This window comes from Mesoplodon mirus, assembly GCF_964341445.2.
Source record: "Mesoplodon mirus genome assembly, chromosome: 3".
Classification (NCBI taxonomy): domain Eukaryota; kingdom Metazoa; phylum Chordata; class Mammalia; order Artiodactyla; family Ziphiidae; genus Mesoplodon; species Mesoplodon mirus.
This window is the reverse complement of record NC_138978.1, coordinates 179,560,340-179,577,357: the sequence shown is the minus strand read 5'-3', so window position 1 is coordinate 179,577,357 and position 17,018 is coordinate 179,560,340. Positions and strand designations below refer to the sequence as shown.

Sequence of the window (17,018 nt, the reverse complement as noted above, 5' to 3'; positions counted from 1 at the left end):
TAAATTTAAGAGGTAAATACTTTTTTTACAAGTAAGATGAGAAGGTGTCTCACTTTGAAAACTACTTATTGAATAGCTTTTAGACATTTTAAGTATATAGAGATCAGGTTAAATTAATCAAACCCCAAATTATACTGGGTTTTCTTACTGACTGTAATGATTTAAGGGATTAGAGTTATGTGACAGATTTTGGAAAAGGGAACCTGAGCATTTCAGATGAGGTCCAGCCTCAAATCTACAAGGTCCTGACTGCACAGTCTATAAAGCATTCATCCAGGGTGCACCAACTTAAAATAGCTTTGTGATGACAAGGATTTTGTGCTCTGGGATCCTCATTCCAGCTGATTATTTTCTGGAGTTTTAAAATTTATAAGAATTGATACCCACCTTCAAACAGAAATCTTTGAATAACTCTTTGGTGTTGCTGCAAGAGCATGTGAGCTGCTGGCCTGGGGCACTTCTCAGCTGAGCTCGGCAGAATGGGTGAAGTCATAGAGCCACTGCTGTTCTTGAAATTTCCTTGTCTTTTCGAGGGACATGAAATCAGCCCGATTGCCTGTTAGGCTTCACTCCTAATGAAGATGCTGCTGGGAGGGAAATACGCATGAGACCACAGCTCACTGGTCACAGAGACCTCACTTGTTGGGGATTCCGCCTTCTCACTGTACCTCTCACTCCATGCTTCCCTCAACATTACGAAATGGCTTAGAAACGCACGCGACGGGAAGAGGAATCATTCATCCTTACCACACTTGTCAGGTCTCTCTAGAGTATTGTGAGAGTTTGGTTAGGAGAAGGAAATTATCTTTGTTGGTTTTTTAACTTTTCTTTCTGTTTGCGACCCATTTTATGTCCATTTGTTTACTAGCAGAGGAAAGGAAGAATATAGACTTACAGGTAGGCTAAAAGCAGATCTTATTGACAGCTAATCAGAACCCTGATTTAGAGTAGAATGTATCCCTCACTGAATCTTGTTTTCAAGCTGTACTTGTGGTGAGAGTTAAGTGGGGAGCCCCGTGACACCATTCTCTGTTCCTTAACATTTTTACTTCCCCTGCACCTGTATTTCAGTAAGATGCTTCTCAAGCTGAGTTATCTTTCCCAATCCAAGGAAAAAATGAGCCAGAAATCTGTTGTAGACTTAGAGCCTGTCAGCTAGGAGATTCTCCCTGTTTCCAGCTGGGTAAGCAGAGAAGCACAGCCTAGAGGAGAGGATGATGGAGACGCTGGGTGGTCTTCAAGCTTCCCCTGGACAAATTGGTATGAGGTAAATTCCCAGAACAGCAGGCATAGGTATTGGACGTTGGGGGACCCAATAAATGATACCCTACCTTTCCCTCCTTGTGCTTAGAACAAATCAAGAAACCCAGCAGTCAGGTGGATGGAGACCAAAATGTCACCATTACTTACTGGTAAAGCTTTTTGGAGAACATGGCTCAAGTGTGTGGAAATTAACAGGCTTTTGAACATTGCAGTCTAGAATAAGACAGACTTACCCAGCCACAGGCAGAGCTAGCCAAGTGGGGGTCTCCCCCAAGGGGGGCTGTCCCTGTAAAACTGACAGCATGGAAGAGAGAGGGTGTGTGTTCCTTCCATCCAATCTCAAGCAGAAAACAGGGATGGTGTAGAACAAACCCACCAGCCACATGAATCATTCCTCCTCTGGGGAAAGGAGAATGAAGGGAAGCCAGGAGGAGCATCGCTCAGGTCAAAGTCCTTCCTCATGGAAGCAGGAAGCCAGGGAAAAGCAGGTTCCATCCTCCTATCTCCTGACTCCCCAAGGTTGGCGCAAAAGCCCCTCTAAAGCCAAACATGAATTTGAGATCATCTCTGTCATTAGCCTGGGTAAGCGTTTGCTCTTGTGACACTCAGTTAGTGACACACTAATGTTTTTCTTTCCCTTGCAGGAGACCGATTTTGTTTGTTTTGATGGGGGAAGAGATGATTTTGATAATTATAACGTAGAAGAACTTCTAGGATTTTTGGAATTGTACGATTCTGCCACTGGAGATTCCGCGGAAGTTAAAGAAGAAACTTCTCAGCATGTGGAAGAACCTCCTGAAGCGTCTAAGGGAAGTGACCCTGAACCTGAGCCAGCAGAACTCAACTCAGAGGAAAGTGAAAGTATATTATCAGAGAACACTATGGAACTCAGGGAAAGACATGAGGCTCAGAAGAGCCACCCCCATGTAAATAGTCAAACGGGTCATGCTCAGGGAGAGCGATCTTCATTTGAACCTTTTGGAGAAATGCTGCAAGATAAGTTAAAAGTGCCAGAAAGTGAAAACAACAAAACCAGCAATAGTTCTCAGGTCTCGAGTGAACAGGAGAAGATTGATGCTTATAAACTTTTGAAAACAGAAATGACTCTGGACTTGAAAACCAAATTTGGCTCAACTGCCGATGCACTTGTATCAGATGATGAGACAACCAGACTTGTTACTTCGTTAGAGGATGACTTTGACGAGGAATTGGATGCTGAGTATTACACAGTGGGGAAGGAAGAAGAGGAAAGTAAAGAAAACTTTGATGAGCTGCCGTTACTAACCTTTATAGGTGGAGAAGACACGAAAGCTCCAGCGAACTCTGGAGTTGAGAAGCATTCAACAGAGAAAGAGCAGAATTCACATGAAGAGCATAAAGTTGAGGAAACTCAGACCCCTGGCGTCAAAAATGGTGGTAAAAATATACTAACAACCTGGGAAGATACCATCTTCTCTGATGTCACAGAAGGTAAAGAAAACACAGGTACGGATTTACAGAGTACTGAATCAAAGGAAGGAGAGGAAGGGGATGATGCATTAGTCCTGGACGGCAAACTGGGGAAACCACAACCAGCAGTAGATCGTATTGACCCTGAAAAGGCAGCAGACGGGCTTTGGAATGTAGAAGTCCCTAAAACAAATAATGACAAAGACCCAGAAGTGGACACAGAACTTCACATCAAAGGAAAAGGGAGGAAGGTTGAGGAACCCAAGAGGGACCTGGTGCAGGATGAGGTAGGATTAGAGGATGAGATGCGAGAAGGCATGACTCTGCATGGTTCTCCTCAAAGCGGCCACCTCCGCTCTTCGCCAGCTGCTGAAAAGGGTACAGAAACATTAAAACCAGCCTTTGCTAATCAAGAGAATGACCTAAAAGGAGCAGCCGTTCATATCACAAAAGAAATGCTCCATGAAGAAAAGCCTGGAGGGCAGAGTTTGGAAGGTGCCTCAGAGAGGGAATCGGTCCCTAAAGCGGCAGGGAATCAAAGGGACGAAGGAAAGATTAAACAGGAGTCCATGGCTGTGGCACCACTCTTGGGCGGTCATCAGCCTAATGCTTCCAAAGAGAGTACGCAGGAAGTAGATGGTTTGGTAAACAGACCCAAACCACACGTGCTTTCGGGGGAGCATCCAGGTGAGGAACTTATAAAGGAATGGCTTCTTAAACCTCAAAATCAGACTAGAGCCTCCTCCCCAGGTGAAATTGGTTTGCCAAGAAAACTGGAAGAAGAGGGTCCCATCCCGGGAAGAAATCATTCCTGGCAGCAAGGAGATGTGGCTGCCGCAGCTAACAAGCAAGCAAGGGAGAAGAGAGGGCTCTCTGAGGAAGAGGTCACAGCGGACACCTCAGATGAGGGGCACAAGCCACTGCCGGCCACGCAGGAGGTCGGAAAAACGGGCCAAGCTGATAGCACAGAAGGACCAGGTTTCCACACTGAAAAGCCAGAAGCAGAAGATGACGATTACAGCCCCGAAGAACTACTGGAGGATGAAAATGCTGTAAGTGCAAAACGGTCTAAAGAAAAAAGCCCTGAGATTCAGGTCAAGAGGTTAGATGTTGACCTTCAAGTCCCTGAAAAAGCTGTTTTAGGCGCCGTTAAGACTGATCCTGAAACTGAAGAAAACAAAGAAGAAACTAGTAATATGTTGGAAAATGAAAGAAAAAAGGAGACTGCAGGTAAAGGGGTAGACAGTCTAGGCAGGGACCCAGGTAGTCTGATGGTGGAAAAAGAAGAAAGCTCTCATGTGGATCAGAAAGCACGGAGACCCTCTGAAGGAAGTGGCTTTCCTGGCAAGAAAGAAAATCAGACTCCAGAGTTCAGTGAAGCGTCTCAGAATAAAGATCCTGATTCTCTTAAAGAAGACAACCTTGAGGAACACCTGAAGACCTCAGGCCTCGCAGAGAAGCCTGGGATAGTACTCTCGAAAGAGGATGAGGAGGATGTACAGAAACTCGTGGATGCAGGCAGCCAGGGGTCTGCTGCTGAGGACCATGATGATGATGACCCATTCCCCTGGGCTCCCCATACACCCATACAGCCTGAGCACAGTGTCCCCATGGAGGACTTGCCCATAATCAGCAGTTTCTTTAAAGATCAACACACTCTGGAGCGGTTCCAGAAGTACTTTGACGTCCATAAGCTGGAAGCCATGTTCCAGGAAATGTCATCCAAGCTGAAGGCGGCACAGCGGGAGAGCCTGCCTTATAATGTGGAGAAAGTCCTGGATAAGGTCTTCCGTGCTTGGGAGTCACACATTCTGAGCGAGGCAGAGAAGATGCTCGATGCTCGTGTGATGGAAAATAGAGACCTGGGGATGAAGGACAGTAACATGTTTGAAGAGGCTGCGGTGCTAGATGATGTGCAAGACCTGATCTATTTTGTCAGGTACAAACACTCCACGGTGGAGGAGACTGTGCCCCTGGCAGCGGCACAGCCTGCAGAGGAAGGCTGGGGTGGACCAGCGGAAGGTGAGGTGCCCACCTATGGCCTTGTAGGGTTGGGCTTGAGAAACGGGTGTGGGGACCAGGGGACTGCTGAAGCACCTCGTGCCGTGCTTGTAAAACTCCGTCCACAGGTCCCAACGTGCCCAGAGGTCAGGGGCAGCACGGGGACGCCCACACGGCCCTTCCCGCCTTCTTTATTGGAGGCTGGAGCATGGATAAGGATTTCTTGCCCTGCTTTGCCCTTAGACAGTGAGACTGGTAGCATTCTCAAAAAGAAACATCATAAAAAGAGAAAGATATGAACAAGAAACTGATGCACAAAGTAGACCTGTTCACAGCCTACAAGTTCCATGAAAGGGCTTTTTTGAACACATAGAATAACTGCTGTCTGGCCAGGGATTGACTGGCGTAACTTTTAACTCGATGCCTTGCCTGAGCTTCTTCATTCCCTCCAGCTTTCATCTTTGATGGGTGCCATGTTTTTTCTTGCCTCTTTAGGGCAGTCACTTAGGTAGTTAAATTCTACCAGGCCCGCGGGGTTCTCGCATGCAGATTAATCAAGGATCAAACCAGGATGCAGAGCCTTCCAACACAGCACTTGGCGGAGAAGCCGTTGAGTAAATAGTGATTGAACTGACCCTGAGCCAACATCCTAGATAAGCTGATTCCTAGCTCCGTACTGTTTTCTCTGTCCCCACGCTTTTCAAATGGAGGCATTTGAACTGAGGGTATACGGCAGACTAACAGGGGGACATAAAGCCACAGAAAAAATGTATCTTCCCAGAATGCCAATTTGGAGACGGGAACATTTTTACTTTTAATCAAAGCAGCTATATTTTGGATTAGAATGCAGAACTCAAATGAATTTTCGGGGTAAACTATGAGGTTTCAAAGAAATTCACCTTTGCTGTGGGTCACATTGGGCTATGCTCTGAGCCTCTTAGGGACAGAAATGAGTTCACTCCTTCTGACTCTTGGAGGTACTTTGAAAATATTTGAAAGGCACTTCAGCGAGCTGCCTTTGTATGTAATGCCCTCCTCTGGGCTAGCTCTCTGAAACAAGCATACTTGTGTATGAAGGGGGCCTGTTATTTCTGGGTAGAATAGACGTATCCTATTTCTGCGCTTGACTGGAATTCCCTTTTGCACATTTATCTATGTGGGCATGTGTTGGTTTGCTAAGAGAAGTCAGGCTTATTGAAGTCCCTACCATAAATATATTTATTTATGAAATACTTCGGGATGAGGGGTTTTTTTTTTGTTTTGTTGTGTTTGTGTGTTTTGCCACGTGGCTTGTGTAACCTTAGTTCCCAGACCAGGGATTGAACCTGGGCCTTGACAGTGAAAGCACAGTAGTCCTAACCACTGGACCACCAGGGAATTCCCGGGATGAGGGTTTGTCAATTTCATTGTGTAGCTTAGGCATCTGTGAAGTGAAAGGAAAGCAACTGAAGCTCTTTTTTTCCTTGCCCAGTTGTGCCCCCACGGGATGCCAGCACACTGAGGGCAGGGGTGAGGGGCCCTGGAGATGTGTGGTGAGGGGCTGCTGGAGGGGGGCTGTCTTCGAGCTTTGCCAGTATAGTGTGTTCTTCTCCCCTGTAGACATACAACCACTGCTGGAGGAGAATATTCCACAGGAGAACACAGAAGTTCTTATAATGCAGATTCCTGAAGAGCCCAGCCACTTGGATCAACCCGTGACCAGTGACATGGGTACATCAGAAGTGTCCCAGGAGCCAAATACTGAGACAGCTGGAGACCCAGGTAACTCTCGCTAATTTTTCTCTACAAAGTAGAAGCCTAAGAAGCCCTCCTAGGAGATTTGTCGCTAAAAGTAGGAAATAGAGGGGAGAATAACACAGGTGTGAATGTGTAAAAAGTAGGAAATCCCAGAACTAACAGAGAAAAGCAGGAGTCAAGACAGGTGGAGATCAATCACATGAAGCAGGTCAGAGACCATAACTAACCTACCAAACAGTGCTTGGCTAGCATTAGCTAATGCAAGTAACTTAAATCTAAAATACTATTCTTAAAAAGCCTTATGCTCAAAAACAGTAGTTTTCTGCCAGACCAACAGCTGCAGAAACTCTGGGGGTGGAGACCGGCCATCTGTTTAACAAGCCGTCCAGGGAATTCTGATCTGTTACAAGTTAAAGTTAGAGAACCATTGCTCTGAAACTCACAAATTCTGTCTTCCCTCCGTCTGCCCCTCCCCTCCAATAGAGTACATTGTAGCTTAGTTGTTTTGTTAATTTGCTACCTGGACATAGAAGTTTTTTTTTTAAAACAGTGAGGGGATATTTATGTCTAGATATCCTTATACTATAAGATGAGAGGAAACAGTACAGAATTTTTGCAGTCATAAGGGCCCAGTGTAGACAGACCCCTGTGAATAGTACTTAATCACTGAGCACAGTAAACATACAGTGGGAGAGCAACTCATTTCATTTGGATGGAGAAAGTTGTTTTAAAAATAAAGTTTTAAAGAATGCAACCCAAGTAATAGTATCAACAGCTTTCTAATTTTTGTGTAGCTCACTCATTTTACCAATAAATCAGAACAGCTGATTGTGTTATTTTGTCTATCCAATATGGCAATATGAATCATTACCATTTTACGTTTTTAGAGGTCATGGTCTCTAACCATAGGTAAAGCATGACCCTGTGATACCACAGGCCTAGCAGCACTGGGCTGCCCACCTGACTTACCCCCCCTTTAAAATATAGGAGAGGGGGCCTCCCTGGTGGCGCAGTGGTTGAGAGTCCGCCTGCCGATGCAGGGGACATGGATTCGTGCCCCGGTCCGGGAAGATCCCACATGCTGCGGAGCGGCTGGGCCCGTGAGCCATGGCCGCTGAGCCTGCGCGTCCGGAGCCTGTGCTCCACAACGGGAGAGGCCACAACAGTGAGAGGCCCACGTACCACAAAAAAAAAAAAAAAAAAAAAAAAAAAAAAAAAATATATATATATATATATATATATATATATATATATATATATATAGGAGAGGTCACAGCAGGAAGAGGAATTCAGCTAATTTGAGAAGAAATGGCATATTAGAGGTCTCCTATGTTCCAGAGGATATTGCATTCATGTATAATACTCTCTACTTCTAAACTCTTGTAACTCAAAAAGGTTCTGCTTGTTGAGAACAAGTCATATACCAGTAAGACTTATTACTCTCTCGCTTAAAAACAGTCAGGGTTAGGAAAGATTTTGCTTGCAGAATTAAAAACAGAGGTTTTGCCTTGTCGTTTAAGTTCCAGCACAAAATGGCATCAACTACCTTTAGAGGCTGACCTTCCCAAATGTTCCTGCATGCGTCTCAGGTGTTGAGGTGCTGACCTGATTGGGCAAACCTCACCAGTGGTCAGATTCGTAGGTCAAGAGCAACGGAATCTCAGGGCTGGAAGAGATCTGAGTGGCAGCTAGTCCAGCTTCTCACTAATTGCTTCTTGGACTCCTAGCTGTTTATAAGAAGCACCCCAGACCCAAATAACTCATCCTGAAATCTCCTCCCTACCACCCCCTCATGTGGAGATCCTTTCAGGAAGAGCTGGAATTCGAGCTTTTTCACAGAGCTACAAGCTAGGCCCCCACCTTGTAAGCAGTTCCCTTTCATCTCTCTTGGTGTTTACCATATTCCCTTTTGTGTAGCTGTCATTCATCCATTCAGTAAGCAGTTACTGAGTGCCTGCCAGGTGCCAGATGCTGGTGCTGAGTATGGGTGCAAGTCTGCAAACGAACACTCTTTTTTTTTTTTAATTTTCAGTTTTGTTTATTTACATATTCTCTCACATAAAAGGAAACAGAAATCCATCAGTTTTCATTTATTTATTATTATTATTTTTTTTTATGTCTGCATTGGGTCTTTGTTGCTGCACCGGGGCTTTCTCTAGTTGTGGCGAGCGGGGGCTACTCCTTGTAGTGGTGCGCGGGCTTCTCATTGCAGTGGCTTCTCTTGTTGCAGAGCACAGGCTCTAGGCGCACAGCCTTCAGTAGTTGTGGCACGTGGGCTTCAGTAGTTGTGGCACACGGGCTTAGTTGCTCCGCGGCATGCAGGATCTTCCCGGACCAGGGCTCGAACCCGTGTCCCCTGCACTGGCAGGCGGATTCTTAACCACTGCACCACAAGGGAAGCCCCCATCAGTTTTTAACCTACTCAGAATTACAGTTTTTCAGATTTAAAAAAGATCATCCATTTGTATAGATTGACTAACACTCTTTTCTTACTCGTCGTTTGCCTGAAGTTTCTAATACAGTGCTTCACCAGCACTAAATAAGTGTTTGTTAAGTGTGACAGTGTGTATATGGGAAAAGCATAAAATTCTGGTTTTCTCAGTCCCCATGAGTCTCTATTGTTCAGATAGCAGTTGCATTGCCAGGGATGTGATGGAGGGACTGCTGGTGGGTAGAGTGGGTTGGAGATGATGTTCATTTATAATAGAGGATGTGATGGCTCTAATGGGGGTTCTGTAGTTTTTTTATATAATTGTCTTCAGGAGAAGCACATATCCAGGCAGAGTGACTGATATTTAGTGGGCACTCAATAAATATTTTAAATGAAGAGAAACAAATCTTATTCTGAAGGATAAATAAAGTATTAGCTTTCTCCCTCAATTTTAGGGATAATTACAACAGAAGTCACTCCTATTGATGCTGCTGATGCAAAAAAGCAACTAGAAACAAATGCTGAAGAACCATCAAGTGTCACACCTTTGGAAAATGCAGTTCTTTTCATATATTCATTCGTGTTTTATTTAACTAAGACGGTAAGTCTGACATACAATTTCTTCAAATAGAATGTTGATCATTACAGTTTTCAAGTTGATTTTAAGCATGAGATGAAGAACTTAAAATGTCTTTATGAAAATTACTCCTGAGCCTTTGAAGGTAGTCTCTGAAACGAACCGCAGGTGTGTGATGTTGGTTGGTGGGTTCTTAGCTCAGTTCAGCACTTGAGAAGGATGTGCTGCCTGCCAGCACTAGACGTATGCACGACTGTAAAACGTGGTTCTTCCCTCGAGGACCTTTCAGTCTAGCAGGGAGATAAGGACACTGACTTGAAACGCTGTATGATAGGGGAAGGAAGAGAAGTATTTACCTGATGGTGGAATAATATGTTGAATAAATTAATTCACTGAGGTGGGAGGACAGTCAGAGAAGGTCAGAAGTTAGCCGAGACATGTTTTGAGCAGGGTTGAAGGACCCGTGTGAGTTTGATGTGTAGTTTGTTGTTGAATAGGACTGGGGGAGATGCAGTCACACGGAAGAAGGCATGTTTGAAGAGTTGGGACATGAAGAAAAGGTTACTTGGGGAAGCCAGGGAAGCGTTAGTCGGTGTTATCCAAGTATAGAGTTAGAGGGTCATGGTCTTTTGGAGGGAGATGGGCACACATAAAGGAAGTTGTGTGTCATGATAAGTGATGTTAGGGTTGGAGATCCTTTGAAGGCTTTAAGGAGGAAAGAAGTATGGTCATATTTGTTCTTAGAGTCACTTATGGCAGAATATTTATTCAGATTTATCTGTCTGAGTCCTGATCCAAATGAGACATTCGATCTGTCCAGAAGCTTAAGCTTTTTAGGACTTAGCGCCCCCTTGTGGTATTTGTTGAAATTCGACGTTCTTGGTAAATATGGGAATGAGCAAGCTTTCCGAATTTGGAGACAAAGTTGCTCTTGGAGCTATAGAGAAAGTATTGTCAACAACAAAAATATTTTTCCTTTAGGTTCTGTTATTTCAAGACTTTTGTTGGAAAAGGGGTTATTTTTTGTTATTTCAAACGCAGGGGCTTTGAGTGAGGATGGTCCAGTTTCAAATCCCAGGTTTATCATTTAGAAGCCTGGGCAGATTACTAAGTTTAAACCTCAGCTTCCTCATCTTTAAAAGGCAGATAATGCCTACCCCAGTTGTTGTAAGAATTAAATGAATTGATAATGTCAAGTGTCTTGTGTAGTGCCTGGCATTTTATAGGATCTCATCCCCTGCCTACTTCTCATTTGGATGGTCAGAGTGCAGTGTAGACATTGAATACCTGGGGAATTCAGGAGAAAGGCCACCAGGATGGGAAGGATGGAGGAAAACCAAACCATTTTTCAGTTTTCTCCATGGTTGTGGTAGTGGCAGCCACCCCGGTGATGGTGTGCATGACTTGTGCAGTTAGAATAATGAAATTTTCAGTGATTAAGGCAGTCTTAGAATTCAAATTTGGCTATCAGCATGAATCATCATCACCTCTAAAATTTAACAGCCTCCAAATGTGGGAGGAATTCTTCATTCATTTTATTTGTGGATATGCACAGAGCCCTGTTCTAGTCCTGGGCTGGGGGACACAGATGTGGTAGAGGATACAGTCTCTGCTTGAGGGATGGTGGGAGAAGATGCAGACCTGAATAGCAAGAGAAAAGGGCGCATGTTACAAACTAACAATGATTTGAAAGGTATTGTCAAGAAAGTATTTTGTTGGCCCAGTGTGTACAGAGTATTGTGCTAGGAATAAAAGAGTCTAAGAGGTATGAAGCATCATTCTGATTTCTGAAAGGCTTAAAAAGGGGTGTATCAAATCTATATGAAAATTGGAAAAATGGAAAACATGAAATCGCTTTCATGAAGTATCAAATAAGTAGTATAGATAATTATTTGATAGAGCTGGGGAATAATGGGGTGCTGACTTGTTTGGAGAAACTGCACCAGAAGTCAGACGCATAGATCAACAGTTAATGGAATCTCAGGGCTTGGAGAGATCTGAGAGAACAATTAGTCCAACTTCTCACTAACTGCAGTAATTTCCACTACTACAGCCCTGACTAGTAGTTACGAGGTCTGGGCATCAAAAATTCCTAGTGTGATCAACCTACCTTATAAGGCTACACATTGCTCTGTTGGCTAGTTCATTCTTATATTGACTCCAAATTTTCCTCCATATGATTTTTTTTCTCTTAGAATCTAATTCCTTTTCTATATAGTAATCTGTTAAATATTTGAAGTTACTGCTTTAATTTTTGGGTTTTTTTTAGTGTTTTAGCATGGAAAAGTTTCAAAATAGTAATAGTAAAGAGAGAGAAGAGTAAAATGAAATCATGGGCCCATCACTTGGCTTAACGGTAATTCCTTAATATCACCCATTATTTGACACATTTCAAAATCCCTTCCCCTCCTTTTAAAATTGTTCTTACTTAATTTGGGATCTTGTTGAAGTCCAAAAGTTATAAGGGGTTGATATATGCCCTAAATCAACTTTAATCATATATATATTACATATAACAAAGTGTACCCATTTTAGGAATATGGCTCAGTGAGTTTTAACAAATGTGTACACCCATGTAAAAACCACCGTAAGCAAATATGGAACATTTCCTTCGTTTGAAAAAGCTCCCTTGCGTACCTTCCCAGTATATCCCCTGAACTACCTGCTCCAGGCAACCACTGACAGAACTTTTTCTCATATAGATTAGCTTTTCCTGTTGTAGAATTACAATTATAAATGGATTTATAGTTAGGATTGAAATTTGCTCAGTCATATGGTAAGTTTATTTTATCTTAGAAACTGCCAAACTGTTCTCAAGGATGACTGTACCATTTTATACTTCCACTAACAATTTCTAAAACTTCCAGTTGGTCACGTATTTGCTAACACCTGGTATTAGCAGTCTTAAGTTGTAGACATTCTAGTGGGCATGTCTTTGAGGTTTTAATTGTATTTCCTGATGCTTTATGATGTTGAGTGCTTTTTCATGTGGCCATAATTTTTTGTGGGTTTATGTGTGAAATAGCTCTTCAAATCTTTTGCCCCTCTTTATTTATTTATGTTTTTTTCAATTTAATTTTTATTGGAGTACAGTTGATTTACAATGTGTGTTTCAGGTGTACAGCAAAGTGAATCAGTTATACATATACATATATCCACTCTTTTTTAGATTCTTTTCCCATATAGGCCATTACAGAGTATTGTGTAGTGTTCCCTGTGCTATACACCAGGTCCTTATTGGTTATCTATTCTGTATATAGTAGTGTGTATGTGTCAATCCCAATCTTCCAATTTATCCCTCCCCTCTTCTTACCCCCTGGTAACCATAAGTTTTCTACATCTTTAACTCTATTTTTAGATAAGTTCATTTGTACCCTTTTTTTAGATTCCACATATAAGTGATATCATATATCTCTGAATGACTTACTTCACTCAGTATGACAATCTCTAGGTCCATTCATATTGCTGCAAATGGCATTATTTTGTTGCCCTCCTTTAAACTGGGGTTTTTTCTTTCTAAATATTAAGGTCTAAGAGTTCTTTATATTCATATAGTTTAGATACAACTCCTTTGTCAATACATATTGCAAATAATTACTTCCAGACTCTGGCTTGGCCTTTCAATCTCTTAACATTGCCTTTTAAAGAGAAAATTTTTAACTTTGATGAGCACCATTTTATTAATGTTTACTTTTATGTAAAGTGCTTTTTATTTCCTGCCTAAGGAATCTGAGGCATTTCCAACGACGTGAATATTTTCTCATGTTTTCTTCTAGAAGTTTTATAGCTATACCTTTCATGATTAAGTCTATGTTCCATTTTGAGTTAATTTTTGTGAATGATGTGAGGTAAAGGTCAGGTTTTATCCCCCCCCCCAAATGGATATCCATTTGCTCCCATTCCATTTCTTTCCCCTTCAAATTACTTGGCACCTTGAGTTGAAATCAGTTGACCATATATGCATGTCTCTTGCTGGACTTTATTCTGTTCCACTGATCTCTATTTCTGTCCTAAGACAATACCACACGCCTTTAATTACTACAGCTTTATAATAGGTCTTGCAGTCAGGTAGTTCTTTTGCAAAATTGTTTTGGCTATAGCATTTCCATTGCATTTCCATGTGCATTTTAGAATCAACTTATCAGTTTCTACCAAAAAGCTTGCTGAGAGTTTGATTGTTATTATATTGAATCTATAGATGAGTTTGGGAAGAACTGATATCAACAAATATTAAGGCTTCTAATTAAGTTCATCTCTACGTTCATTTAGATCTTCAATTTCTCTAAGCAATGATTTGTAGTTTTCACTGTACAAGTTTCATGTGTATTTTGTTTATGTATGCCATGTATTTCATGGTTTTTGATGTTGTAAATGGTATCTTTTACATTTTGTTTACAATTACTTTTTTTGCTGATGTGTAGAAATACAGTTGACTTTTGTATGTTGACCTTGTACCATACTAAATTTACTTACTATTTACTTATCATCTTAGTACTTATTTACTAAATTATCTATTATTTCTAGAGGGAGCTGTAGATTTCATAGGATTCTCTGTGTAGATGATCATGTCATCTGTGAATAAACACACCTTTTTAAAAAAAAGTCAGATTAATTAAAGCATAATTTACATCTAGTAAAATTCACCCTTTCTGTGTACAGTTCTATGAGTTTTCACATTTTTTCAAAAAATTTTTGTGTCCCCTTTCTCTTGCCTCTCCTTCTAGGACTCTAACTATACATATGTTAGCTCACTTTATGTAGTTCCACAGGTCACTGAGTCTCTGTTCTTTTTTGTTGTTGTTTTTTAGCCCTTTTATGTCTTTGCTTCAGTTTAAGTACTTCCTGTTGCTGTCTTCAAGTTCATTGATCTTTTCTTTTGTGGAATCTAATCTGTTGTTAAGCCCATCAAGTGAATTTTTTATTCCTGATATTTTATTTTTTAGCTCTAAAAGTTCCACTCAGTCCTATTTTATATCTTCCATTTCTCTCCTTAGTATGGTCATTTAAAAAAAATTCTTAAGTATATTTTATGATTCTTTTAAAGCTCTTTAAAGCTAATATTCTGTCATCTCTTGCAATTTCTTGGTCTGTTTTTACTTATCTCTTAGTTATGGGATACATTTTCCTGCCTTTTTCCATGTCTAAAGTTTTTTTTTTTTTTTGGTTTGTTTGTTTTTGTTTGTTGGTTGGATGCTAGGCACTGTGAATGTGAATGTTGTTGGGTGCCTGGGTTTTGCTGGCTTCCTTTAAAAAGTATTGAAGTTTGTTTTCCTAAGCTGTTAAGTTACTTGATGATCAGCTTGATCCTTTCTAGTCTTATTTTTAAGATCTGTTAGGAGGTATAGTATATGTATAGTCTTTACTCCAGGGCTAGTATTTCCCTACTATGATGATGTTATTCTTCTGTAATGTACTAAATGCCTTGAGCATTCATTAACATTAATTCATGCTGACTAGCTGAAATACAAATGTCTTCCAGCCCTGTGTTAACTGGGAATTGTTTAGCTTCCAGCCTCCTTATAGTTGTTCTTTTTGCCTGTAATTGTTCTTTGCTGATCCACAAGGAATCTTGCTTACAAAGGCGCTGCTTTGAGTTCAGCCCAAGACTGAAGGAGTCATCCTTGCAGATTTCTGGAACTCTTTCTTTGTAGTTCTCATCTTTCTGGTAACTTTCCCTGCATATTTCAGGCACTTCAGTCTCCTTGAGCTCTAATCTCTGCCTCCTAGTGAGATGGTGTACTCTGCTTTGGTTCTCCCTGCCTGTACTGAGGTCTAGAAAGTGCCTCTAGGTAGAAAGCTGGGTGATCACAGGGCTCACCTCATTTGTTTCCCTTCTCTCAGGAGTCACAATTGTGTGCTGCCTATTGTTCTATTTCTGAAAAACTATTTTTTTTTCATATATTTTGTCCAGTTTTCTAGTTATTTTCAGTGGGAGGGCAAGTATCAGATTAGCTACTCTGTCTATAGATGTCTCTTTTTTGTTTGTTGCAATGTATTCATTGAAGAAACAGGTTTGGCTGCTAGGGGGTATCATAGTGTGGATTTTGCTAACTGCATTCCCCTAGTACAATTGAACATTTTCCCTTGTTCTTTATATTTCTTGGGAATTGGTTGGTCAGATTGGTAGTCAGATTCAGTTTCAATTTTGTTTGGCAAGGATACTTAATAGAAGATGTATACTTCTATCAGGAGGCAGCTAATGTGTAGATGTCCCTCTTTTTTTGATGTTACTAGTCATTGGTGACATTGACTAAATCTGTATCATAGGCTGCAGAATGGTAATTGACTGTATTATTCCTACTTCATGTAAAGGTGGGGATACTTCTACAAAGAGAAATTTACAATCACCTATGCTTTACACTGAGATTTGGTGTGTATAGTTAAGGCAGTATAAATATTTGATTCCTTCTGTTTAAATCGTTTTCAAAATAATGAGTTGTCTTCCCAGCATTATCCAGAGATTCCCAGAGGCTTTTGTGTGTGTGTCTCTTCTAATTCTTTTTTAAGAATCATCATGATGTCATGAATTTGAAAATATTTAGTGTGTTACAATCCACTGTAGTTATTATTCTTATCAGTGCTCAATTTCTCCCATTGTTGGTCAGTGGGAAACTCTTCAGCTTGGCTCCTGGGCCCTTTTGACACCACCTCATGGTCGCTGATACCTTCCTTGCTTTCTAATGTAACTAGATGTTCCAAGCTCATTTTGTACATTTTCTGCCCAGATCTCGAAGGAGCTATTTCTCTAAAGAGCCCTGGTTCCTTTTAGTAGGAAATGGTATTTAGAGGCAACATTCTGGGTACTAAGATTGCTTATTGCTTTTGAGTTGGCCATCAGGTCTAGGCCTTTTTTAGAGGACAAAGCTAGGAAATATGTGGGGATTTTCTTATGTGAATATTCATCATGATGCCACGTGGATGCTCCCAATCAGAATTAAGGATGCTAGTGGAATTTAAGGTAACCACATCTATCTGACATAGTATTTTCTTTCTTCAGTGTTGGAAATCTCAGTTTTTACTGACATCAACATAATTATTTACCTTATTTTACAATATTCACATAACAGTATTAAAAATACCAATATCAACACTGCCACCAGCGATACATTATTGAAAATATTGCAAGCATGTTTTGCAATTCTTTTTGTCTTTAACCTATATCCCACTAGGGTATGCCTGAAATAATTCCTTCATGTTGTTCTGCCACCAACTTGATACACAGTTAGGTTAATTATTTCATATTTGCTTTCAATTTTTAGGGATTTTTAAAAGATTTTTTATTTTATAATTATCTAACATTTACAAGAGCCCAAGTCAATTTGTAAAACAAGGTCTATTCAGAGAAGTGTAACTTTTGTCCTAGTTTCGTCCAACCTGTTGATACCCTTCCTCTATAGGTATTTTAAAAATTAATTTCATTATCTACCCTACCATTAAAAAATAAGCAAATGATTTCTGCATCTAGCCAAGATAGATTTTTAGGTACCAGCTTTACCCTCCTAACTGAAACAGCTAAAAAGAAAAAATCAGACAAAACACATCAAACAACAGTTTTCAAGT

At 41.0% G+C, this 17,018-nt stretch overlaps 1 protein-coding gene across 8 annotated transcripts in view; it reads left to right on the top strand.

Annotated features, from left to right (window-relative positions):
• The window catches only part of MIA3 (MIA SH3 domain ER export factor 3), a 74,568-nt gene that overhangs the window by 28,201 nt on the left and 29,349 nt on the right, over positions 1 to 17,018 (top strand). For all 8 annotated transcript variants that reach the window (XM_082613786.1, XM_082613784.1, XM_082613783.1 and 5 more), the window contains exons 4-6: positions 1,908 to 4,734; positions 6,313 to 6,474; positions 9,337 to 9,482. In XM_082613786.1, the coding sequence (XP_082469912.1) occupies positions 1,908 to 4,734; positions 6,313 to 6,474; positions 9,337 to 9,482 (3,135 nt within the window). The remainder of the gene's footprint in view (positions 1 to 1,907; positions 4,735 to 6,312; positions 6,475 to 9,336; positions 9,483 to 17,018) is intronic.